At 42.5% G+C, this 27921-nt stretch overlaps 1 protein-coding gene across 1 annotated transcript in view; it reads left to right on the forward strand.

Moving 5' to 3' along the window:
* stab1 (stabilin 1) overlaps window positions 1-27921 on the forward strand; it is a 339504-nt gene that overhangs the window by 249544 nt on the left and 62039 nt on the right. The window contains exons 40-51 of the mRNA XM_063067593.1: window positions 1251-1296; window positions 1662-1741; window positions 3462-3587; window positions 4936-5009; window positions 5417-5491; window positions 6622-6741; window positions 7744-7791; window positions 7901-7981; window positions 9706-9852; window positions 13459-13596; window positions 16758-16817; window positions 19091-19267. Coding sequence (XP_062923663.1) covers window positions 1251-1296; window positions 1662-1741; window positions 3462-3587; window positions 4936-5009; window positions 5417-5491; window positions 6622-6741; window positions 7744-7791; window positions 7901-7981; window positions 9706-9852; window positions 13459-13596; window positions 16758-16817; window positions 19091-19267 — 1172 coding nt within the window. The remainder of the gene's footprint in view (window positions 1-1250; window positions 1297-1661; window positions 1742-3461; window positions 3588-4935; window positions 5010-5416; window positions 5492-6621; window positions 6742-7743; window positions 7792-7900; window positions 7982-9705; window positions 9853-13458; window positions 13597-16757; window positions 16818-19090; window positions 19268-27921) is intronic.

Genomic DNA, 27921 nt, shown 5'->3' on the forward strand with positions numbered 1-27921 from the left:
CCAGTTGGCTACACCAGTGACGTTTTGGAGTGTCATACTGGGTGAATACTTAGGCAATCAATTATTTTGATTTTTATATTTGTAATTAATTTAGATCACTTTGTAGAGATGTGTTTTCACTTTGACACAAAAGAGTCTTTTTCTGTTGATCAGTGTCAAAAAAAACCAAATTAAATCCACTGTGATTCAATCTTGTAAAACAATAAAACATGAAAAGTTCCAAGCGGAGGGGGTGAATACTTTTTATAGATACTGTATATTTAAACAGAATGTAATTTTAAAATATATTTTCAAAACAATTATATTTTCTCAAAGTACCAATCTTAAGTTTTTTGAGATGAATAGAAAAGTCCCCTTGCTGTGTTTATATATTGTTAACACAGCCGCCTTCTGACAATAGAGAGTTAACATTTTAATGTTTCATCACTGCCAGATTGAGATCTTATCGGCAGTCCCTCTGGTTCTGGATGCATTCTGCATACTCATTGACTTCTTTTTTAACTCAGCTGAGAAACTTATAGCTTTTTTTGAAATGAATTTCTTTCATATACTTGGCATCTTCTGTTGAAAACTTGCCTATATGTGTTGTGTTATAGTAGACGTTAACTTGTTGCAGTATTTGTTGTCAATAGTTCATTATCATCATATGTTTCTCTATTATTTTTATTGTAATTTTACTGCTATTCCCATCATGATTGTGAAATTGCTCGATGGCTTTCATATTTTTTTTAAAAAAGCTCTTATTCTAGATGAACGTAAGAAATAGTCAGGAGAAGGTTTATAACCTCTTGTTTCTGTTCTCCTACTCAACAAAATGATACCCAATCCGATGTCTCACTTCTCACTTATCCTCTAATGAACTGTGTTTCCTTCATCTTCAACAATCTGGTGATTGTTCATCCACAACCATCTGAGTTGCAGAACTCCAAAGATTTACAACATAATTTAATTTCAATCCTAAATAGCCCAGCACTAGTTCTTGCCTCCATAACTGGAAGAAATTATGGAGAGAAGCAGTGTTATATTTTTCAATCAGTTAATTTTTCTCCCACTATTTGGATTTGTATGTATTATCTGCACTGCCAGTTTTGATATTCGCTATGAAGTTTTAAACTGAACCAAGTTATAAAGCTATTAGTAAACACATGGAATAGATTTAAGCAAGCCCTGGGATAATGTGCAGCTTTGTACATTTCCCATTTTTCATGAACCTAGTGAATAGTCACAATTGCGCTTTTTTCTTCTGTCAGAAATTGTAACTGATCACTGCGATGGAACATGCCATGCCAATGCCAAGTGAGTGAAGCAAACTTATTTTCATCTTCTCTTGTAATTCATATTTTAATGATGAATTCAAATAGCAGCAATTAGAATGCTACTCTCTATTTATGAAGTTAAAATTAATTGCAGATGTATTGATTGCAGAGTAGCAATGATGTGACATTCTTGAGTGCTTGCATCACGTTGATGAAAGAAACAGCTGGGCATATTATGAATTACATCCACTAAGTATCTACAATACACTGTATGTGTCCTGATGCCGATCACAGAAGCATCACGCACCTTTTTATGATATACCTGCAATCACTGTTGTCCAGTGGTGAAATGTGTGAACATTGTTGATTTTTTTGTCTTAAAGACTTAGTGCTTGCATGTTTTAGTTGTATTCTAGGATCATCTGGCTCTCTGCCTTCTTGCTTGTGCACTGCTGGTTACACTGGAAATGGAACTTACTGTTCAGGTATGACTGATCAAAGTGTCCCCTCTCATATGTTGGAAGAAAAGATGAAGGGATAGAAATCATTTGTGTACAGATCTAATGTTAAAATGCCACAGTGTGAGGCTATGTAGGGCTTCAAGGTAGCACTAGTCTATTGTACGCAATGTGCAATACATTAATGCCAAGAAGCGGGCTGAACAAACTTTGGTGCCTGATATCTATCTATCTATCTATCATCTATGTATCTATCTACCTCTCTATCTCTACAACGTCAAATAATTGTGCCACTTTATGGCAGGTCTTCAGTGGCAGGGCTCACTAGCATTCATTGCTGGAGATATCCAGATGTCAGAGGGGTAATCAACACCACTCTCTCTAATGGACTTGCCTACAAGATGCGTGTGATCTCAGGAGTATCAGGCACGAGGGAAGCTGATTCAAATATACCTTAGTGAGAGAACTCAGAATGGGGAAGGATGCAATCTACTAACACTGCTATTTGCCTGTTCTGCGCATCCAACTCAAAGAATTTTCTCCTCCTTCACCATTCTCCATTTTCACCAAAGCTGTGACTTCCCAACATATGCATAGTCATCTCCCACATTCGCATCATGATAATGGCCAGGTATCTCCCTCTTAAATGTGGTTGGTTGGAGTGATAAGTCACTAACTCTTCATCAGCATAGTGCCAGGGGACTATTATTAACCCACCTGCAAAGGCAACCAGGCCTGTTCTGAATTTCTACTCTCAATGGACCCCCTGTACCTAATGAAGTGGTCACTGAGTGTATGCTCATGGTCGTCTGCTACTGTAGCCCATCCACTTCAAGGTTTGACATGTTGTGCATTCAGAGAGGTTTTTCTGCACACCACTGTTGCAATGCGTGGTTGAGTTACTGTTGCCTTCCTGTCAGTTTGAACCAGCCTGGCCATTCTCCTCAGACCTCTCTCATTAACAAGGAGATTTTGCTCTCAGAACTGCCACTTACTAGATTTTTTTTTGCATCATTCTTTGAATAGCTCTAGAGACTGTTGTGCATGAAAATCCCAAGAGATCATCAATTTCTGAGAATCTCAAACCACCCAGTCTGACACCAACAATGATCCTGTCAAAGTCACAGATTACATTTCTATCCCATTCTGTTGTTTGGTCTGAACAACAAGTGAACCTCTTGACCATGTCTGCATGCTTCTTTGCATTTGAGTTGCCACCATATGATTGGTTGATTAGATATTTGCATAAACGATCAGGTGTACAGATGTACCTAATGAAGTGGGCACAGGGTGTATGCTTGTCTTCTTCGCCTCATTGTTTCTTCAAACTTCACTGGACAAACTGCCTGCCTAGCAGGTGGTCAGTAAAACACAGAAAATTCCTGTACTGCATTTAGGTCATGGAAGGACTGATCCAGTCTTGTAGCTAGCCGTTAAGTTAGGAAAGCTTAAGCAGTTTTGACATGCACTTTGTCTGCCATTGCTTGCCCTGACCAACTAAAAGAAGATGACGTAATAAAGAAAAATAGCAATTTCCTATGTTCCCTTATGTTAAAAGCAGCAGACAAGTGGCATGCTACTAAATGGAACATAACCTTTCAGGTAAAGCTAAATTAGTCTGGTGCCTGCCACTAGAATCCTACTTTAATATGACAGCTGTGAAAATTAACTTCCAATATCGGAACATCAGATGGTTCAGAGGAAGGAATTATAACACAAAGTTGAAACACCATTTTTCTATTTGCAGAGATTAACCGCTGTGAGATTAATAATGGTGGTTGTTCAGAATATGCCAACTGCACCAAGGTTTCTGCAGGAGAGAGGACGTGTACCTGTTGGGATGGTTATGCTGGGGATGGACTCATCTGTTTAGGTGAGGACTGAAATAAAGGACCATGCCAAGCCATCTGTTGTGCTTGCCCATTGCTTAAAGTGTTCCACGCTATTTACTAGCATGCATGTCTGATGGAATGGTGGAAGTGTTGGCGTAGTATGTATATTCAGGGATTAAAAGCTGCTGGCTGCCTGTATGGTAAATAGTCCAAACTCTTGCCACTTCTATTTGAGTTGTTTGCACTTACTCAGTATGATGTTGTATTACCAGCTTGGTGAGAGGCTCTGAATGCTAAGCACCGTCTCAAAGTACAGCTTTATAAATCTGATCCCTGATCTGAGTAACGTACATGTCTAATAGTGCTCTTCCTAATCTATATAGTGGTTCCAAATTCATTTTAATGTGCAATTCCCAATGCAGTACAAATCTCTAGCTGTGCTTGACACCAGTCTTGGGTTCACTGTGGACCCTTTGGTTAAGATCACATCTTACATTGCCATCAGAAGGAGGTGAATGTTTGCAGGCAGCCATTCTGGAGAAGGACTCTCGATTCAAAGTCTCTTGTGAAGTGCAATGATTAATGCTGCTTGCTGGATTTCTGTTGCAGTTGATGCAAGGTGCAAATCATGTCTACTGCTCCTGAAAATAAATGGACCATACTGCAATTTCAGGTAGTTAATTTCCAGCCATTGGTAATATTTTCCCTCATGGAGGCTCGTCTAAGCCAGATCTGTCTCCTTCCAGACATATTTCTGCAGATTTCTGGAAGATGAGTTTGTGATTCTGTAACTGAAGGTCCATTCCACTGGGTGTTGGGACCTCACCAGAGATACTATCAGCTACAAAGGCCTTTGTGCTTTCCACTCAGCCATTTCGACTTCCTGCCTGTCAAGAATGGTGTTAAGTCTAAACCAAATTGATTTCTTTGAAGTGGATCTCAAAGATTTTCATTTTCAAGGGCAGAGTCATCTTGAGAGTTTGAAACGTTTCTTTCTGCATGAACTGACTGTCTTACTGCTCTTGAAAAATTAGGCTCCATTCTTGGTTCTCTTTGGGGTGGGGCCTTGGGTATCAGGGCTGCAGAAGGCCATAGATAATACACTGAAGCATCGTAAAGAGTTGTGACAACACTCAGTTCAATCCTGCTTGCACAATGATGCATGACAACCCCAATCAAGCTCCTGGTGGAGGGCAGCTGAGGAACACAGGGCAGTCTTTGTCACCTCTGCTCTGAGGGCGTCCCAGGCGGAAAACAATGCTAGAGAACACAAAAAGGTGAAGGTCAACAGTTTCTTCTTCATCCAGCATAACTAACTCAGTGGGGAAGTTGCCAGATAATGTTGATGATTCATATTATGCGTATAGCTCACTGTTGTTTTCTTCTCAGAAATTGATGGGTGTGCAGAACAAAATGGAGGTTGTCATAAAAATGCGGAATGCACTAAAACTGGACCAAATCTGGTAAAGCATGCGTTCTATTTCAAATTTTATTTGGAATACTGCTTTATGTAAACAATTTCTTGTGTTATTATATCCTTCAGCATTTTAGACACGTTAAGAAGGGGATTTGGCCTGCTTATAGCACAAAGATCAGAAACAAAATAAGTGATGTTTAGTAACTTGTTGAGTTAATGAAGATTTCGCAGTTGGACCTTTTAAGGATTAAACTTGGTGCACACACAGGAAGTATTTGACATCTGTGTTGAATGAATTCTTCATGCCAGTCTACACAAACAAAAGCAGTTCAAACATTTCTAGATGCTATCAGCAATGATCATTAACCTTAAAACTGCAGCTTGTGACTTTCTGCTTGAGGTGAAAACACTTGTGTACAATTCATGCTATCTTTGATGTGTTTTCCATTTTAGGTCGCATGCAACTGTCTCTCAGGTTACATCGGCGATGGTAGGAAATCTTGTCAACCTGACAACCCTTGCAAGAAGGTTAGGAACAAACTTACAAGTTGAGGAATTCAAGAACAAATCTTCCTGCAGCAGATCACAGTAGGCTCTTTACTTGCAGTGCAAAAGACTCTATGTCTATGGTAGATGTATGTGCATCGAGCAAATCTTTGTCTTTGTGTGATGTGGTTGTCTGCCCAACTGTATCTGGAAGTTCTGGCTGCTTCCAGCCTATTTCATTGGGGCCTTAGGAACCTAATACATAATCACATTCATGCATGACCCAATTATAACGTCAAATATGCTACCTTGTGATGCCAACGGTGTAGCTTAAGAAGTGATCTGGTATAAGAACACAATGATTGTATATCTCTGTATGTAATTGATTATCTGTACCTATTGATTACATGCAAATCATCTGATTTACTGACTATAAAATGTAACTAATTTCTTTCCAGTTTTCCCATAGAATTCTATAGGTTTCTACTTTCTTTAACGTGATCGCAACCCCTAACAGGTTGAAATGATTTTGATCTATGGGTCCATAGGCTGACTTAAGGTTTTAAGGGGGAATGAGGAGGACAGGGGATAAAATGTACTTAATTTCTTTCAGATTTATTGCAATTTTGTGGGATTGGATTTAGATCTAAATTAAATGACATAATCACCTGAGTAGGAAGGCTTAAAGGAATCGAATTAAGCAAATTTCTGCGAAGGTCTATAATTGATTGTTTCCTCAATGGGTCTGAGCCATTTTCGTCTAAAGTAGAGGTTATTATAGATTGGCTATCTTTGAAACTTTCCTCTTCAAAAACAACTTAAAACATTGAACATTTTTCATTTTAAATATTCTTATGTTTTCTTTCTAATTTTAAATTGCCTTTCTTTGTATTTCAACTGTTTTTTTAAAAGTCAATGTTAGCATGATTAGTTTTGTACATTTTTGATGAAACAGTGATAATATAGTAAGTGGGTTAGTGCACAGAAATTCATTTCAAATAAAAGAAACACATTTGAATATTAATACAACTAGGTGTAAAGCAAATTAGGTTATTTTGTTTATTTGTGTTTAGGAGAGAGTTCTGATAGAGTAGAAACTAATTTATTTCTAATATTAAAACCAAAAATAATTGTGATACTTGTTTTCTGTCTGTCTTTTCCCTCCACTGAAGAACAATGGAGGCTGTGGTTTATTTGCCCACTGCCAGGCATCAGGACCAGGTACTCGAACATGCCCCTGTTACCATGGCTACAAAAAGGTTGGACTTTCATGCAGAGGTGATATCTTTCAGGTAAGTATTCAACAATTGTGTGTGTGTGTGTGTTGATGTTCATGATTGTATGTATAATTCTCTGCAGAAGTACAGCATATACAATTTAATAATTTCTTATCCAGTGTTACGATAACCTCCTCTCCTCTCTCTCAATTTCCCCTGCCTGCCTTAACCTGCAGCTTATCAAGACAATGATGAGGCATGAGTTTCAAGAGTATTTTGAGAAGGGTGAGGAGGGAGACCACTTTTGCCATTTGACACTGTGAAGCAAATTAAAATTTTCATTGTACTGAGGAAAGTTTGGGTTTTAGTGCTTGTGATGCTTCAGAGAATGAATAAGTGTGCTTGTGTTAACTCCACTGAAATACTGAAGCCTGCTTCTCGTGATCATTGCCACAGATTCCTTTCTTGTCCTTTCCTCCCCTAAGCCAGTACTGTTGTCAGGCCTCTCAACACTCCAGGAGTGTCACTAATTCATCTCCAGGAGTAATAGCATTGGGATTTCCCCACTGTCCAAGCCAACTTTTCTAGTTCAGTTGCTGCCTTCAAAAAGCCATGTGGGTGAGCTCCCCTGCTACCTGGCCCATTGTTGCTATGGCAAGGCCTGAACAAATGGGGTTTGTGGCCCATGATTTGCCTAATGTATCTCACTGGCATTTCTGCCTTACTCGAGGTGTGGCAAGTGATCTGATGCCATATTCACTCTGAGGTTACTCTGCTTGTGCCCAATAAACCAAGTTAAAATTTTCATCGGCCTTCACTTCATTTTTATTGTAATTTAGTGTGTAATTATCCCTTTCAAATGTGGCAAAGTTAGCTCACTCCAAAGTATATTTTTATTTCTACATGTTGACTCACTTAGAGTGGGTTCTGCAAAACTATAAGCTTTCTCATTATTATTTAATTAACATATCATCATTAAATACTGTATATATTAAATACTGTATATATATATTTGATCATGTTTCTGTGCCCTTAAGGAATTGAGTTTTTAACAAAAACATCATTTTGTTTAAACAGGAACTTGCCAGAGACCCAACATTCGTTGCCTTCCATAGATACCTTCAGGTAGCAATGGAGCATTTTAATATTTTCCAGTTGAGATTCCTGAAATTTATCTCTTGGAATATTGCTCAACCCTCCTTTGATTTTTTTTTTTGTTTCTGAACTGTTATAGAGGAACTCCATCAATGAACTTAAAGGAACTGGGCCATTCACTGTGTTTGTGCCAAAACAGGATGCACGTTCTCAAAGCACGGTAGCTGTATAAACTGAATACATTATAGTTCCTCTTATGTTAGTGTTTTAGAAGTGTTCATCTTGCAGCAAGAAACATACAGTCTGCTTTGTTCAGAGTTGAGCCAGTTTTACTGAGAGATTTACAACATGGTAGCAGGCCCCTCTGGCCCAATGAGCTCACGCCACCCCGTTACGCCCCGTTACACCCCACCCATACGACTGATTAATCTGCTAACCCGATAGCAAACAGTCCTACCGAACCACCAATTGCACTCTGTTCCTAGATGTTGCCTGGGCTGCTGAGTTCCTCCAGCATTTTGTGTGTTGCTCGAATCTTCTAACCTGTACATCTGTGAACTGCGGGAGGAAATGAGCACCCAGAGAAACCCCAGGTGGTGATGGGGTGGACTTGCAAACTCCTTACAGACAGCAGCGGGAATTGAACCCAGCAGCTGCCCTGTAATAGTGTTGTTATAAATGCCACATTGCAAACCAGAAGGAGGTATACTAACATTTGCTAATATATTGTATCTCCTTCTCCAAGCTCTATATCGAATTCCCCCAATATTCTTGAAAGAGAATAACTTTGATCTGGTGTGCCTTCCCAGCACTAAGTAGCCTGGTCAAATTCACTGGCTTTGACGACTTTAGAGGAAGATTCCATCATTCATTCGGACTATACAGTACTTCCAAATCAGCCATCTCTTTCAGAGCCTAGTGGGAAGGACTTCATCCCTAAAAATAAGAAAGAGTGGATCCCCTAAAATCTAGAAATAGTTTTGATTTACAATGTATTTATTCCTTACTGGCTGCAAGCTAGCTATAGAAATCCAACTTAGCTTTATGTGTTAAACAAAATAGATCATGAATGAAATTCTGTTCTGAAATTTGCCTCTCTTAAAGTCAAAGGAACTGAAATTCAGAAGCTGAATTCAATGCACGTAAGGTACTGATTTACATGTTTAGTACAGTATGTGCAATAAACAACAAATTCCAACCTCTGAGGTTTAGCAATTAAAATGTAATGAGTGAACTGAAATTCACAGCAATGTGGGTTTGCATGCTATAACTGCAGAGTGCTGTGTGGAATGTGCCCAGCTGAACTTGCTATACTTGAGTATAAAGTTTACATATTATTTCAGTTGAATGTTAATTATTTCTTGTTGGCAATGTTCACTATTCTCAGTAAACTTCATAGCTTTGCAAAGCTGTGCAAACATGGAACTCTTGAGGTAGCCAGGAGCCTCCAAGGTGATCAGAATACAAAGTACAGTGAGGAGATGTGAATCCTTGTGATCAGGGGTGCAGTGCAGAGGAGGGGGTTTCCAAGCTGGGCTGGTTCTTGTTGCTAGCTACTGCTGGCTATGTCGGTCTGGCAGACAGGCATCACTTCTGGCTTGATATACTTCATCAGGAGCCCTAATCAGGTCAAGCCCCCAAACCGAACCTTTGCCCTAGGCTCACGGAAGCAGAACATTGGTGCTGCTTCATCCTGACAGTAGGACCTGACACGTGGCCAGTGTCCATTGGAAAATCACAGCTGCACTGCACCACTGCCAGTGCAAAATTGAGTTTCTTATCCTCCGTTTATAGACTGATAAACAATTTTCTGCTGGCAATACAAAGCCTTGACAAAGTTCTTCATGTTGTGTAACCCTTGACTTTCTTGTTCTGAATACTTTATACAAAACTCCTTAATCTTCCATTAAAATTCTCTTCTTTATCCAATTAACTTCCCAACAGATAGAAAAATGGGAATCAAGTGGATTGATAAAAGATTTACTTCGATATCACATAGTAGGCTGTGAAGACCTGTTAGATTTTGAACTAAGGGAGCAGACTAACCTTGTCGCTTTATCTGGGAAAATCATTCAGATCTCCACAAAAAAGGTGAGTATGTCAGTACTTCAGATCTCACTGGATGTGAAACATAGAAAGCCTACAGCGCACTACAGGCCCTTCGGCCCACAATGCTGTGCCGAACATGTACTTACTTTAGAAGTTACCTAGGATTACCCATAGCCCTCTATTATTCTAAGCTCCATGTACCAATGTGGGTCATTGCTTTAGGATATCTCTTAGACCATCGATCCATGCTACAGGATATTCCTTATTTAACACATCCATGCTGCTAGATATTCCCAGTAAATAAGTCTTTGCCACAGAGGAAGAATACCCATTCTGTACTTACAAACATAGAAAACCTACAGCACAATACAGGCCTTTCGGACCACAAAGTTGTGCCAAACAAGTCCTACCTCAGAAATTACTAGGCTTACCCATAGCCCTCTATTTTTCTAAGCTCCATGTACCTATCCAAAAGTCTCTTAAAAGATCCTATCGTATCTCCCTCCACCGCCAGTGCAGAATGCCAGCGATATTATAAGTATCCCAGGGTATATCCTGTTAGTGTGTCTCTGGAGAAGATATGGACATCAGTACATCTTTCAGGATATATGTCTTTAGGATATCCCCAGTGTACCTGATGAAGGATTTGCCCAGAAATGCGGCTGTACTAGAGAATATGCCCAGGGTGTGTATCTGTACAACAGTACATCCTTCAGGAAGTGCGGCTGTACTACAAGATTTCCCACAGAGCGTGTCTGTACTTCCGGATATCCCACAACTTCTGTCTCTATGCTACAAGATATATCCTGGGTGTATATTTGTACATTATTGTACACTTTATTAAGTGTGTCTGTACCACAGAATTTCCCACAGGAAGAGAATCTTTAGATCACGATATCGCACAGGATAGGTCTCTTCATTTCAGGATATCCCACGTGAAGTGCAGTTATACTTCAGGGTATCCTCAGGAAGTGTGACAATTATCACAGGAGATCCCCAGGATCTGCATCTGTACAGCAGGATATCTCACAGGAAAGGTGTCTTAGCTTTAGGCTAATCCACAGGATGTGTCAATAATACGACAATGTACCTGTGTACAGGTTACCTGCAAGGTTTACAAAGTGGTGTCTTTTAGGGTGTGTGTGTGTGTGTGTGTGTGTGTGTGTGGGTGTGCGTGTGTGTGTGTGTGTGTGTGTGCGCGTGTGTATGTGTGTGTGTATCTGTGTATGTGTGTCCGTGTGTGTGTGTGCGTGTGTATGTGTGTCCGTGTGTGTGTGTCCGTGTGTGTGTGTGTGCATCTGTGTGTGCCTGTGTATGTGTGTGTGTGTGTGTGTGTACGTCTGTGTGTGCGTATGTGTGTGCCTGCGTCTGTGTGTACGTCTGTATGTGCGTGTGTATATGTGTGTGTGTCTGTGTATGTGTGTCCGTGTGTGTGTGTGTGTGTGTACGTCTGTGTGTGCGTGTGTATGTGTGCGTGTATATGTGTGTGTGTGTGTGTGTGTCCGTGTGTGTGTGTGTGTGTGTCTGTCTGTGTGTGTGTGTGTGTGTGTGTGTCCGTGTGTATGTCTGTCTGTGTGTGTGTGTGTGTGTGTGTGTGTGTGTGTGTGTGTGTGTGTGTGTCCGTGTGTGTGTGTGTGTGTCTGTCTGTGTGTGTGTGTGTGTGTGTGTGTGTGTGCCTGCGTCTGTGTGTTTATTTCAGGATATTGCACTAATTATACATCTGTGTAGCAGGATATCCCAGGAAGTATTGACTGTGCTACAAGATATCTGATGTGATCTCATAGTGTAATTTCAAAACCTGTAGACTTCAGTTTCCTTTATTTCTGTTACTGCCCTCACCCTGAGTCTCTATTTTCTCAATGCCACCAAATAATCTGACAGGTGTGAGAAAATCAGAGGTAGGATAGTGTCAATATATGTAGCCTCCTTGTGTCATTGACTGTCAGTTACTTCCAGTTTATCGAGAACTGCCCAGTCCTCTCCCTGTTTATTCACCTGCAATAATGCCTTGTCACATTGTATATAAGTCTACCAGTGCAATACAGTGTCAAGAGAAATTTTAAGATTATCTTTGAATTTTTCATGTGTTTTTCAAAAAGATCAAATGGGTCCACTGTATTGGGGAATGTCACTCTCCAGTGGATTGCTGATGTGAAGTAAACAGTAAGAACCACTTAGTAAAAAGCAAGATTAGTTATTGACAGTGGAGGTCTGGCCATTCTGATTTAGATAACAGAGAAAAATAAATTTGCCAGAATGCCTCTGTGCTTTTCCACTTCACCGTTGTGACTATTGTTTTCTTCTTAATCAGTAGTAGAATCAGGTTTACTATCACTGGCATGTGACATGGAATTTCTTAACTTAGCAGCAGTTCAATACGATACATAATATAGAAGAGAAAAAAAGTAATAACAATACATAAATCGATTACAGTATGTGTATATTGAATAGATTTAAAATACGTGCAAAAAACAGAAATACTGTATATTTTTAAAAATGAGGTCATGTCCAAAGGTTCAATGTCCATTTAGGAATCGGTTGGCAGAGGGGAAGAAGCTGTTCCTGAATCGCTGAGTGTGTGCCTTCAGGCTTCTGTACCTCCTACCTGAGAAAATGGTGCTGGAGGTCCTTAATAATGGACACTGCTTTTCTGAGACACCGCTCCTTGAAGATGTCCTGTGTACTTTGTAGGCTAGTGCCCAAGATGGAGCCGACTAAATTTACAATCCTCTGCAGCTTCTTTCAGTCCTGTACAGTAGCCCCTCCATACCATACAGTGATGCAGCCTGTCAGAATGCTCTCCATGGTACAACTATAGAAGTTCTTGAGTGTATTTGTTGACATGCCACATCGCTTCAAATTCCTAATAAAGTATAGCCGCTGTCTTGCCTTCTTTATGACTACATCGACATGTTGGGACCAGGTTAGATCCTCAGAGATCTTGACACCAGGAACTTGAAGCTGCTCACTTGAAAGTCAATAGTGCAAACTAAAGTGCATCGTATGGTTTAAATGCAACACCTCCCTAATCCATTGTTTTAATGATGTAACTCAGGGTTTTAAAAATTTATAAACAAGTTGTGCTTATCAGCATAAAGGATTCATTCTATTTACTGCTGAGAAGATATGATGTCTCTTGAAGCATTGAAGTGCAGGTACTCCCAGAGTGCTGTTAAGCAATTTGGTTCTGGTAATACATCTGCCCCACCTTGTAGGAAATGTAAGTTTATTGATACCTCACAATGACAATTTATGTTTAGTGCCAGATCCATTTGCTTTTGACCCAGATGACTTTTGGCTCACTTCTAGATATGTTAACTGTACGGAAATCACCAACTTTCTCTACAGATGTAGAATATCATCCACTTGATTTCAATCCAAAGAATAAACTGCCTTCTTCTCTACCTCAGGTTAGTCTAAGAATAGATGTGTGTATTCTGAGGGGATTATTTGCACTCAATCAGAAAGGCTGATTAGAAGACAAAGCTGTACCCAACGAGGTGTTTGTATGCTGGACCATCGACCTTGGTAAATCAAAAATGCTGGATCTATCTGATGGTGGAATAATGGATGAAAGGATTGCATTTTTCTAAAATGCTGATTTACTCTTATTATATTGTTCTAAATATATGTTATCTTATTAAATAGAATGCCATTTATTTGAATGAAGATGTGCAAATCATTACATCAAACTACATTGCGGCAAATGGGATTATTCATTATATCAGCAAAGTTTTGGTTCCATTCAAATTGGAGTCTAACATGCGAACACCCACTTCATCTCCGGTAGGTTTCAAGGAAGTCTGGAAATACATCAACCTAAACATCTTTGTTTATAAGAGATAAACACACAGCATAGTAGCAAAAAGGAAACATACAGAAACTGGAAATTACAATTAAATGCTGTTTATTAACCATAAGGTATAGAAGCAGAATTTGGCCATTTGGCCCATCAAGTCTGCTTAGTTATTCCATCATGACTGATATATTATCCCTGTCAAGCCCCCATTCTCCTGCCTCCTCCCTATAACCTTTCATGCCCTTACTAACCACAAACCCATCAACCTCCGCATTTAATATACCCAATGACTTGACTTCCACAACCATCTGTGGCAATGAATTTCCCAGATTTACCTCCCTCTGGCTAAAGGAAATTCCTCCTCATCTCTGTTCTAAAGGGATGTCCTTGTATTCTGAGACTGTGCCCTCTGGTCCGAGACTCACCCATCCTTTCCACATCCATTCTGTTTAGGCTTTTCAATATCCAATAAGTTTCAGTGAGAACACCCCTCATTCTTCTAAACTCCAGCAAGTACAGGCCCAGAGCCATCAAACCTCCTCATATATTAACCTTTTCATTGCTGGGATCATTCTTGTGAAGCTCCTCTGGACTCTTTACAATTTCCAGTGCATCCTTTCTTAGTTAAGGGACCCAAAACTGTTCACAATACTCCAAGTATATCTCAGCACATCAGGCAGTATCAGAGGTATAATTTCAGGTGCTGATGAAAGGATACTGACTGGAGTCTTCAACTTTGTTTCTCCCTCCGATGAGACTGCCAAACCTGTTGCACAATACAGGAGGCAAACTGGTGCTATTTTTAAGGGACGTATTTGCACTGCAAGGTCTTACCTTGTTAAAAAGCAAAACAATGCAGATGATAAGTGGATATAAAAACAAAGACTGTTGGAACTGCTCAGTAGGTCTGGTGGTGCTTGCCCAGTAAGGAGCACTGACAAGAGTTCAGGCTGATGCTTGATCAACATAATTAGAGAATGTTTTACAGCAAATGTAACACAGATTAGGCCCTTCGAGCCACACCTGCCCAGCAACCCCACAACTTCGATTAAACCTGACCTAATAATGGGAAAACTTACAATGACCCAGTTCATCTTTGGACTGTGGTAGGAAAACCCTAGCCTTCCTTGGGGAGGATGTTCAGAGACTCCTTGCAGAATGGCGCCAGAATTGATCTCTGAGCTCCAGAACGTTCTGGGGCTGTAATTGTGTCGCACTACCATGGCGCCCAATTTTGTGTGATGTAGAGGCAGAAAATAGTCTGAACGACATATTATAGTTTTATGAAATATGGATTCTGGTAGCCTAATCACTGTCAGTGGTTAAGTACACAATTGAGAGGCTGTAGGTGGAACAGCTGGTCTACACTAAGTTAGCTGATTGCAGCCCATGATGGCAATATGAGGGAATTTAGGTGAAAAAGCTAATGAATAGAAGATTTTATGTTCATTTCTAAATGCAGAAATAATTCAATACCCCATTCATTCAAGAAATAACATGCAATTGTTTGGTAACCCAATGCATTTAAATATCTCTGGGAACATCAGTTGTAGCTGGATACTGGGGCAAACTAATAATAACCTGCTGGGAATGAGGCAAAAATATCCCCATTCACTTCCACGTTAAGGGAAGGGTCAAGTTTCTTGGGAGTGAGTAGAGCATGAGAAGCTAACACGTCTCAGTATGTTCCATGATGGGAAAAAAAACTTTGATAAAATCATTAAAAGCATTCCATGATTACAAGAGCAATGCTGGAAGTCCAGAGCAATACATTCGCAATGCTGGAGCAACTCTCCACAATTTTGTATAATTTTCAAAAAACATCCCATAATTTTGCAGTCTATGCTGAATGAAGTAGACTGAGCCAGGTCATCAGTGTTTGCTATTTAAAACCAGAGATATGCATGAAGTTAGGCTCCACTGCTGATCACTATGGCAGGGCACTGAGAAGTGTGGTGAAACAAACAAATCTGCAAGTATAGTTTCATAAATCCTTTAAAATGGCATCACAGGTAGACAGGGTCATTAAAGAGAGCTTTGGGGACATTGGCCTTCATAAATCAATGTGTTTGAGTACAGGAGCTGGGATGTTATGGAGAATATGTATAAGACATTGATGATGCCAAGTTTGGAGTATTGTGTGCAGTTCTGGTCACCCATCTACAGGAAAGATATCAATAAGGTTGAAAGAGTACAGAGAAAGTTTACAAGGACCTGAAAACCTGAGCTATAAGGAAAGGCTGAAGAGGTCATTTCCTGGAGCATAGGGGAATGAGGGGAGATTTGATAGAGGTATATAAATTTATGAGGGGTATAGATACGATAAATACAAGCAGGCTTTTTCCTCTGAGGCTGGGTGAAATGAGAACTAGAGATCATAGGTTAAGGGTGAAAGGTGAAATATTTACAGGGAACCTGGGTGGAAACCATTTCACTCAGAATGATGTGAGTGTGGAAAGAGCTGTCAGTGGAAGTTGTGGATGCGGGTTCAATTGCAACATATAGGAAACGTCTGGATGAGAGGAGTACGGAGGCAGTGGTCCAAGTGAGGGTCAATGGGACTAGGCAGAATAGCCTGACATCAATTAGATGGGCCAAAGGGCCTGTTTCTGTGCTGTAATGCTCTATAATTCTGTGGGCCAAGCTATCAGTTTGGCCCATTGAGCATGTGGCAGACAAAGTTGTACTTCAGGTTAATCCCACTTCCCAGCTCTAATTCTGCTGATTATGGCTCTTTATTTCTTTATCGTTGTGTTTTTTTTAATGTAATGGGGGTTTACATTTCCATCACCTTTCTAGGCAATCAGTTCCAGACCTTCATCACTCTGAGAGAAAGGGGCTACCAAATTTATCATCAACGATCACACATGAGAAGCAGTCACATTGGCAGGGACTGTAGAACTATCGTCATGTCTGAAAATACATCCCAGCTAAATTTATTGCCATCAAGAGGGGAAAGTCACATGGGGGCTGTGGAGTTGGGGAGAAGTTTTGGAAGGAAGCCTGTGCATCCAAACATTCCTTTACAATATCTGCAGTGTGTTGTGGCCCTATGTAACAGAGAAAAAATAGTTTTAAGATCGGAGTCTTTATCCTGCCTTAGATTTTTGAAATAAACTTACACTTGTTTCTTTTTCTTCATTCGCAGTCCAGTTTCAGCACTGTTGCAAGTGAAAATGGATACAAAATATTTAGTAATTTGATTAAGGTGAGACATCTTCCTTCTCGTTAAGCACGGTGCTGCTGGTGTGGAGCTGTTGTAACACTTCAGTGCAACTGTGCCATGGAGTGGAGGTGTTCCTAATATGCACTGCAAACAGTTGGGCAGAAAGAAGTCATTTGCTGTTATATATCATCTTTTCAAACCGCAAGATGCCCCAAAAGGGATAACAGTCAATAAGTTACATTAAGATGTGGTCCGCATTGTTGTGAGTGCAAGGTGGGCAAGCCCTTATAGAATCACTCCCTCCCATGAATATGGTTTTCTGGTAGGAGAAATTGGCAATCCTAGGACTGTTGAATGCTGTAAGAGCTTGCGCTTGGAGAAATTGTGACATTAGTCTCAACTGTCTTAGAAGCAAGCCAAGCCTGCATTCCAATACAAGATGTTCTATAACTTCTGTACACGTACAATGGAACTGAAGTTATGGTTTGGGCAGTAGGTGGACAAATGGAGGAGCATGCTGGGCAGAAATAGCTTCCCACAACATCTTGTACAAGCTGCATGCTTCTTGGTTTGAAACACATGCATCAGAGCTGGCCTGCCATGTCATGAGACTCCTTTGGCAATATTCTTGTCGAAGGAAATGGCAGCTGGAACATTCTCCAGCCAATTCTGCCTAGTGAATCACCACATGGAGATGATAGCTGCACATTAATGTCTACAGTGTCTGAGTCCAAGCTGGTGGCTGGATGGTTGAAATTGCGCAATGGTGTGCCTGCACTCGGCTCTCTTCCCATTCTACTGCCGCTCTCTGGCCAGGTTCCCGAGTGTCTGAGCGGAGGAGGACATGAGGGATGGACTGCAAAGGGAAAGATGGGAGGCGTATGCTCATGTCATCTGCTGGCTTGTGCACCAGAAAAAATTGTGGGATGAGAGGAATATGAGAAGTGAGATTAGATATGCAAAAACAGCCATTTTTCGTGGATTCAACTTCAGTGCAGTTGAATAAACCATCATAATATCTGATTGTCTGCTTATAGAATTAACAGCAACATTTACAATAAAAATACCATATTTAAATTAAAACCATTTATTAAGGGATTATAAGGATTATATCAAAGCCTGAAAGTAGTGAAAGATCAGAATGTACATTAAAGGTAGACCAGTTTCTGGAGTTCTCCCAACAACAAATCACCAAAATAAATTCAATAAAGGGCTTTGTGATTGACCTCATTCTCACTTTTATGTCGGTTTTCAACCTGCTACCATGTCACCAGCCTTGGTGACCTATTGCTTATATTGGGAGTTGTACCCTCTGTGGCTAGCAGTGGAAATTTAAAAAAAAGGCATTTCCTGTTAGTAGCTAGCCCACAGTGAGAGCTTCAGGTTAAGAAGGCAAACTAAAATGTGTGACATCCATGTTGAAGGCATTTTCTGGGATTCATTTCCAAGGGGATCAGTGGCAAACGTGTTTGAAGCTGTTTAAGGCTCTGGATAGCAGAGTGAGAATTGTGAAACAAACTCTGCATTTGGTAAGAGTCGCAAGTTGGAAAGTTCATCAAAAACAGATGCTGGAAATCAGAAATATAAACAGAAAATGTTGGCAATGCTCACCAGGACAGGCAGCGTTTTTGAGAGCTACAGTTAACATTTCAGATTGAAGGCTAATCATTAGAAGTCTTCTTTGACCTGAATGTTAACTCTTTTTCTCTCCATCAGTTGCTGCCTTATCTTTCAACATTTTCTGTTTTTACTTAAATTGGAAAGTCATTTGCTGAGGCCTTTTGAGAAAGTACAGAAGTTGTTGGGTCTATTGTATCTGTGTTTAGACCTGCTAGCTGGCCAAGGAATCGATCCCTTGCTAGGATCCAGATGGAAGTATTGCCCAAGTAATGTGTGGTCTTTTCTGTTTGCTCTGAGGCACACTTTTATTATTCTCAAAGGGAGAATTGTTAGTTGAATTAAGATGAAACCTTTTTTTTTAATCTTTGTTAACTCTGTAACATAAACCATTATCATAATTGATATCTGGTTTTTGTCCCAACACCCTGTTGTCAGTCAATATAAAGAAATTGTCAATAGGCCATGAAAGGCACAGGTTTCAGATCATGAGTGGTTCTGGAAACCTTTAGCATGCATTGTTATACAATTAGATAGTCCAATTACATATAACACATAAGGGCCATTTGCAGGCATCAATTGAGACAATGTTTGCATTAGTTTTTTTTAATGTGTTAAAGATATTTTCCTCAAGTATATATTGAAAATGCAATACTATATTTTAAGAATAGTAAGTGTTAAATTTTCAATTTTTTTAGGAAACAAATCTGATACCTCTATTAGAAGATCCAATTCACAAACCGTTCACAATGATGTGGCCAACGGATGAAGCATTCAATTCTCTTCCCAAAGAGAGGAAGGATTGGCTTTTTAGTAAAAAGAACAGACACAATCTAGCAGCATACTTAAAATTCCACATGATCAGGGATTCAAAGGTATGTAAGAACTGAATGTACTGTATTTTGTCTTTCCTTGATAAAGCTTGTGTTCTCTTTGGAAATACTGACAGTTGTAAAGTTATCATTTGTTTTCTAATTCTGCTGTGTTAAAGTTATTGTTGGTCGAAGTACAAAGAAAGCAAAATACTTTGGCTGCTGGTAACTTGAAATACAACCAAATTTACTGGAAGTGCTGAATGGAGGGAGGGAGGGAGGGAGAAACCACATTCACATTTGAGATCAAAACCTCTTGGCATTGACAGTATGCTGAAACATCAGCTCTGTCTCTCCAACGAAGTAGATTGGCTAAACTACATTGAAAGTACAAATATTATCATCATATACTTAAATTTATAATATTAAAATTAAATGCTAACGTCATTAAATGATACAAGGGCAACTGGTTTAGAGCCAGATGCCAACAAAATCTGGTTGACGCCTGATTGAACTGACCTTTGGGGAAACAGCATTTCAAACTTCTTTCCAATCTGAGAAACACTTTCACTGATATTACTAACTCAAGTTTCTTATCACTGAAGCAATTTGGCAATCAACAGTATATGAAAGGCCAGGAGCTGTGCAAAAAAATAGGAAATTAGAAAAAAAGACATAAAAAGGTGGAAGATTTTGAATTGCTCGACTGGGAAAGGCAGAATGATGAGGATCTTAATAGTTGCAGAGGTGAGGCTGTTTTATGTTTCCACAGCCTCCTTTCCCTCAACCAGCTAACCGAAAGTATCTGTATCACTATTCTATGCCTCACAATCTTAGAATGATTTAAGTCGTCTTCTCACATGCATAAATAAGTTTGTTGTGGTTTCCCCATGTGCAATTAATTGTATTTACTTTTTTCTTTTTTTTCAAGTCAAGTGAAGCTTATTTAACCACATGCGTGTATATAATGCATCTAGAAGTGAGACAATGTTTTTTTCAACCAGGGAGTAAAGCACAGTAGTACACATAAAACACATAGCAGATGAATCACACATAAATAACAAACTAAAATGCATTAATATTAAGTACAAAATAATCTGCAGATGCTGTGATCAAAGCAACACTTTCAGTGCGCTGGATGAACTCAGCAGGTCGGGCAGCATCAGTCAGAAACGATGAGCCGACGTTTCGGGCCAGAACCCTTCGTCAGGACTGAAGAATGAAAGATGGGGAAGGATTTGAAGAAAGCTTGTAGCTTCAGTTGATAGACCAGTAATTTGAAAGACAAAGGGGTGGGAGAGAGGAAGCATTGACATCCTGGCCCTGAAAACAATGGGTAATAGAAGAAAAGGTATGCCTACCCTGAAGAAGTTTAAATCTTCTCTTCGATGGGAGTTCAGTGAGACCCTCTCTCACTGCTCCCTCTCTGTGATCTCCGCCTCTCTCTGACTCTTCGACCACATCCTGACGCAGACCCGCTACCACAGCCACGTCTCCTTCCTGGGAACGTGTCTCTGCCTCCATCTGTTACCGCAGGGATTCCAGCTCCGGTTCCAGGCCTCCCAGTTCGGGCCCAGCGAGGATCCCAGGTACCTCCGTTTCACTGACCGCTGCTCCCACCGGATTCTCCGCGCCACGCTCGCTGCCATGCGGAGATACCTACGGGCCCTGTCCCTCTCTCTGCCACCATTCCGGGCCTCGCTCTCCACCATCTGCCGTGGACCTCTCCTACACTTCATTCTCCGCCGGATTCACGCCTCCAACCGCCGTTTCTTCTCCTTCTTCGCATCCAAGAAGGACCACAAACTCGCCTGCCTGGAGCCCACGACGACAACCGCCTCCAGCCCGGACCCCGTCCCCACAGACCTTGACTTCTCAGGCCATCGGCAGGCTGAAGACCCATCTGCCTCTGACTCTGACCCCGACTGGAAACACGGCCTCCCGGACATGGGCACCAGACCCCCCGGCGGGCCATGGACTCACTCACCTCCGACTCCAACCTCAGTTCTGGGGCCCTGCAGGCCACAGGCTCTGCCACCCCCAGCTCCAGATCCAGCTCGGACCATGATCCCGACCCTCTCCAGACCGGGACCCCTCTTACTGCCACTGGGTCCTACCGCCCGACTTATTCTCCAACCACCCTCTTTCCTCTCCGAGACTCCCAACCTTCCCTCTACCCCTCACCGCCCCTTCATTCCTCTGATCCCCCATCCTCCCCTCACCCCACTCTCCCGGAATATCCCAAACCCCCCCTCCCTCCTGAGAACTCCCACTCTTCACCCTCCTCCGACCCCAGCCCCAACCCTTGCGGTGTCTTCCCCATCCCCTCTGACCTTCCCCTCTCTGAGGCAGAACGTTCTGTCCTTAACAAGGGCCTCACTTTTGTTCCCCTCCGTCCACACCTCAGTGAGTTCCGTGCCCGCCGTGACACTGAACTCTTCTTCCATCACCTACGTCTCCGAGCCTATTTCTTTGGCAAGGATTCCCCTCCCACTACAGATGACCCCTTCTCCCGTCTTCAACCCTCCTCCTCCTCCTGGACACCCCGCCCGGGCCTTCTACCTGCACTCGATGTTTTCATCTCCAACTGTCGCTGAGACATCAACCGTCTCAACTTCACCACTCCTCTCTTCTGTTCCAACCTCACTCCCTCTGAACACACTGCCCTCTACTCTCTCCGCACTAATCCCAACCTCACCATCAAACCCGCTGACAAAGGTGGTGCTGTAGTAGTCTGGCAGACGGACCTCTACCTCACTGAGGCCAAACGGCAGCTCTCTGACACCTCCCCTTACCCCTGGAACAGGACCCCACCAAAAAACATCAAACCATTGTGTCCCGCACCATCACTGCCCTTATCAACTCCGGAGACCTTCCATCCTCAGCCGCTAAGCTCATTATTCCCACACCCTGTACTGCTCGGTTTTACCTCCTCCCCAAGATACACAAGCCTGACTGTCCCGGTAGACCCATAGTTTCTGCCTGCTCCTGTCCCACCAAACTTGTATCTGCCTACCTGGACTCCATTTTATCACCCATAGTTCAGTCCCTCCCCACCTACATCCGCGATACATCCCATGCCCTCCACCTCTTCAATAACTTCCAGTTCCCCGGTCCCAACCGCTTCATTTTTACTATGGATATCCAATCCTTGTACACCTCCATTCCCCATCAAGAAGGCCTCAAAGCCCTCTGCTACTTCCTGGAAAATAGACCACCAGTTCCCCACCATCACTACTCTCCTCTGGTTGGCGGAACTGGTTCTCACACTTAATAACTTCTCTTTTGGCTCTTCCCACTTTCTTCAGACTAAGGGTGTAGCTATGGAAATGCGCATGGGACCCAGCTACGCCTGCCTCTTCGTTGGTTATGTGGAACAGTCTGTGCTCCAAACCTATTCTGGTACTGCTCCCCAACTTTTCCTTCGGTGCATTGACGACTACATTGGTGCTGCTTCCTGCACCCATGCTGAGCTCGTCAATTTCATCGACTTTACTTCAATCTTCCACCCAGCCCTCAAATTCACTTGGTCTATCTCGGACACTTTTCTCCCTTTTCTCGATGTCTCGGTCTCTATCTCTGGAGACAGACTGTCCACTGACATCTTCTACAAGCCCACTGACTCTCATAACTACCTTGACTATAACTCTTTCCACCCTGCCACATGCAAAAATGCCATTCCCTATTCCCAGTTCCTCCGTCTCTGCCGCATCTGCTCCCAGGATGAGGCTTTCTGTTCCAGGACATCTTGAATGTCCTTTTTCTTTAAGGATCGTGGTTTCCCTTCGACCGTCATCAATGATGCCCTCACCCGCATCACCTTCATTTCCCGCACTTCGGCCCTCACCCCATCCTCCCGCCACCACAACAGGGACAGAGTTCCCCTTGTCCTCACCTACCACCCCACCAGCCTCTGGATCCAGCACATTATCTTCCACAACTTCCACCACCTTCAACAGGACTCCACCACTAAGCACATCTTTCCCTCTCCTCCCCTCTCCGCTTTCCGCAGGGATCGGTCCCTCCGCGACTCCTTTATCTGCACGTCCATCCCCACGGATCTCCCACCCGGCACTTATCCCTGTAAGCGTAAGTGCTACACCTGTCCCTACACCTCCTCTCTTGCAACCATTCAGGGCCCCAAACAGTCCTTCCAGGTGAGGCAACACTTCACTTGTGAGTCTGTTGGGGTCACCTATTGCATCCGGTGTTCCCGGTGCGGCCTCCTCTACATCGGTGAATCCCGATGCAGATTGGGGGACCGCTTCGTCGAGCACCTCCGCTCTGTCCGCTGCAACAGACAGGATCTCCCACTTCAACTCTACTTCCCATTCCCATTCAGATACGTCCATACATGGCCTCCTCTACTGCCATGATGAGGCTAAACTCAGGTTGGAGGAGCAACACCTCATATACTGTCTAGATAGTCTCCAGCCCCTTGGTATGAACATAGAATTCTCCAACTTCCTGTAATTCCCTTCCCCTCCCTTCCTCTATCCCTATTTCACTCTACCCCGTCCCCCAGCTCCCTCATGGTTCCACCTCCTTCTTCTACCACCCATTGTTTTCAGGGCTATGACGTCAATGCTTCCCCTCCCTGCCCTTTGTCTTTCAAATTACTGGTCTTTCAAATGAAGCTACAAGCATTCTTCAAATCCTTCCCCATCTTTCATTCTTCAGTCCTGACGAAGGGTTCTGGCCCAAAACGTCGACTCATCATTTCTAACTGATGCTGCCCGACCTGCTGAGTTCATCCATTAATATTAAATATTGTGAAGTATGGAACAGATTAGCCGGTGACACTTCGAATACGATGCAGCTGGGAGTTCAGAAGCCTAACGGCCTGTGGGAAGAAACTGTTTCTCATCCTGACTGTTCTCCTGCCTGATGGTAGGAAGTTAAGGAGGACGCGGTGGATGGGTGAGTTCCTTAAACGACTAGGTCATGTGGTTTCTACTAGTTTTTTAAATAATGCATATGCAGCGTTCCTGATAAATGTCCTTGACTGAGATCCCTATGATCCTCTCAACTGTTCTCACAGTCCTTTGCAGGGACTTCAGGTCTGATGTCCGACAGCTCCCATACCAGATGGAGATGCAACGTGTCAGAACCATCTCCTGTAAAACACAGTTAAGATGGGGGTGGGAGCCTTGCTTGCCTCAATCTTCTTAGGAAGTGGAGGTGATGCTGTGTATTCTTGTTCAGGGAGGTGATGTTAAGGGACCAGGAGAGGTCACCTGTGACGTGAGCTCCCAGGAACCTGGTGAAGGTAACTCTCTCTGCGGAGGAGCCACGTATACGCAGAGGGGGTTGGTTTGTCTGCACCTTCCTGAAGTCCACAATGATCTCCTTCGTCTTCTCCATGTTCAGGCTGAGGCTGTTCTTCTCACGCCAGTCCACCAGCCACTCTGCTTCCTCTCTACACGCCGTCTCGTCGGTGTTCTGATAAGGCCAGCCACTGTCGTGTCATCCGCAAACTTGATGGCGCAGTTTGAGCTGAATTCTGTGACACAGTCATGAATCAGCAGTGTGAACAGGAGCGGGCTGAGCACACAGCTTTTGGGAGCACCAATGCTCAGCGTGATGGGCCGAGAGATGATGCTGCCCACACGGACTGACTGTTAAGAAGTCCAGTATCCAGTTGCAGAGGGGTTTTTGAAACCCAGCGAGGTCAGTTTCCCCACCAGTTTCTGGGGTAGGAAGGTGCTGGAAGCCAAACTGAAGTCTATAAACAGCAGTCTGGCATATGAGAGCCCATTTTCCAGGTGGGACAGGACAGAGTGGAGTGCAGAGGCTGTTACATCATTAGTGGATCGATTTGAGCAATAAGCGAACTGGAAAGGGTTTTCGTGTAGCTGGAAGAAAGGCTATAGGGCTCTCCATGACCAGCCGGTCAAAGCATTTATTATGGTTGATGTTAATGCCACCGGACAATAGTCATTTAGGTAAGATACTGTCGCCACCTTTGGCACTGAATGATGGTTGCTGCCTTGAAAGCTGACGGAACAATAGATTGTTCCAGAGAGATGTTAAATATATTCATCAGCTCCTCCATCAGATGGGCTGCACAGTCATTCAGAACCTAACCTGTAGAAAGCATTCTTCTAGGGTGCACCACAACCTGGTATGGAAGTTGTACTGTCCAAGACCGGAAGAAGCTGCAGAAGATCGAGAACACGGTGCAGCACATCACACAAACCAATCTTCCGCCCTTGGACTCACTTTACACCGCAAGGACACGACCCACCCAGCCAACACACTTTTCGTCCCTCTTCCCTCCAGGAGAAGGCTCAGGAGCTTGAAGACTCGTACGGCCAGATTTGGGAACAGCTTCTTTCCAACTGTGATAAGACTGCTGAACAGATCCTGACCCGAATCTGGGCCGTACCCTCCAAATATCCGGACCTGCCTCTCGGTTTTTTTGCACTACCTTACCTTCCATTTTTCTATTTTCTATTTATGATTTATAATTTAAATTTTTAATATTTACTAATTTTTACTATTTTAAATATTTTTAACATTTAATATTTGTAATCCAGGGAGCGAGAAGCGCAGAATCAAATATCGCTGTGATGATTGTATGTTCTAGTATCAATTGTTTGGCGACAGTAAAGTATGGAGTATAAAGTATCAAGCAGCTTTGCTTGTGTTGACTCTGGCCAGGGTCTTCCTTACCTCAGCTAGAGCCAGATGGACAGTCTGCTTCCCTTGGGGGAGGGGTGCCTTCCTCGCCAGCACTTTGTCTGTGTGTCAAACTGGACGCAGAAGACGTTCAGCCTCTCAGGGAGTGAAGCATCCTGGTCACTGACGCACAGGGTAGACATCGTCTATAATCCTCTGAATTCCTTGGCACATTGCAGAAGTGACAGTAAATTCTCTGAGCATGGTCCCATTTCGCCTTCCTGATAGAGTGGGAAAGCACATTTCTTGCTTCCCTATGAGCTGTCGCATCTCCCGATCTGAAAGCAGCATCACTCTCCCCTCAGCCTGGCTCGGACTTTTGCAGTAAGCCATGGTCTCTGATTTGCCCTCACCCAGATGTGTTGTGTGATTTCAAAATCTGTTTTCCATTTTTACCATGTTATTTGTTTTTTACTTCCTCGTTACCCATTTTGCAACCAAGTTAGCTCTCCCCTGTTACTGGCACAGCCTCACCGCTGAACTGTTGAGATCCTTATCATTCTGCCTTTCCCTGGTGAAGCACATGTTGAGGGAGTAATTCAAAATCTCCTAACTTTTCTATGTCTTTTTTCCAATTTCTTAATTTTTTTTTTTGCAGAGGCCCTTTTGGGTCTCTGGGTGCACAAATGCAAAATTTTGAAACTGTTGGAATGAGTTGATATGATGCTAAAGTACACCGCAGGACAGTGGGACACATCATCAGCGATGTAACCTGGGGCCATTGGGCCGTTCTAGTCTTTCCATATCAGAAACCTTCACCCAGGTGACCCAGCAGGCTCGATCAGGCCCCAGCTTGTGTCCCAGTAGCACTGGCCCATGGGTCACACCTCTTGATCTATAGCCAGCTGGATGCTCGCTCAGCAACCTCTGTGATGGTCCTCTTTGCAGCCCCCGTAATGCCAAGTTCTGCAGAGTGAGCGGCTGGCAGAACCTTTACACCTCACCTCTACAGGATCACAATGTAAAGTGATTTTAATTTTAAGTATATTAGTTGCATGTTTATAAATAGAAGTAGGAGATTTCTGGCACTAGAATTTGGCAAAAAAAAAGGAAATGTGCCTTTGGATGCATGAATGCATGAATATTGGCCAGCTGTACAGTTCTTTACACATTTGGTTTCAAAATTGCCTGGAAAAGCAGGAGTTGCAACTCCCAACAGCTACTAAGAGGCCTAGCGATGAGTACCATGAGTTCAACTGCACAGCAATAGTTTTTTTTATGAGAACCAATTTCTAAATTATCATCTTCAGTGTAGCTTGTTATGCAGAGATGAGTACAACTAAAGGGCAATACTGTGGCCAATTCCAAGAGAGGGCAAGAAAGGGTACCGTTAAAGGCAAGAAGAAAGGAGAAGGACTTTGTGAGGAGAATGGAGAAGTTAAAAATGACATGGTCTTGAGTGAGTGGAAATGGAAATATTATATCCTTTAGTTGTCAGTTATCAGAGATTTTCAGTCACCATTATTCTTATTCTTACTCTTATTTTCAGTCACTTTATTCTTATCTTGGTGGTTACACATGGAAGCTGCTTCTCCAAACAGCTATCACATTCCCTCTATTATCAGATTGGCTGTAGCTCCAAATTCTGAAATCCCACGTTTCAGTCATTGCAGTTGGAGACACTTCCTGCAGGTGTGCCTGTTCAAGCCAACATCTGTTGCTCAAATCTCCCACATCCTGAAGGAACCACACATTATAGTCCCTTCCTGTATTGCCATTCTGACTACAAAGGCTGGTTATGTTATAGTTAGGTTTAGGTTCTTTATCTGTTTAAGTATCAATTAAACAATATCATTCAAACACGAGGAAATCTGCAGATACTGGAATTTCAAGCAACGCACATACAAGTTGCTGGTGAACGCAGCAGGCCAGGCAGCATCTGTAGGAAGAGGTGCAGTCGACGTTTCAGGCCAAGACCCTTCGTCAGGACTAACTGAAGGAAGAGCTAGTAAGAGATTTGAAAGTGGGAGGGGGAGGGGGAGATCCAAAATGATAGGAGAAGACAGGAGGGGGAGGGATGGAGCCAAGAGCTGGAC

This window comes from Mobula hypostoma, chromosome 15, assembly GCF_963921235.1.
Source record: "Mobula hypostoma chromosome 15, sMobHyp1.1, whole genome shotgun sequence".
NCBI classification, from domain to species: domain Eukaryota; kingdom Metazoa; phylum Chordata; class Chondrichthyes; order Myliobatiformes; family Myliobatidae; genus Mobula; species Mobula hypostoma.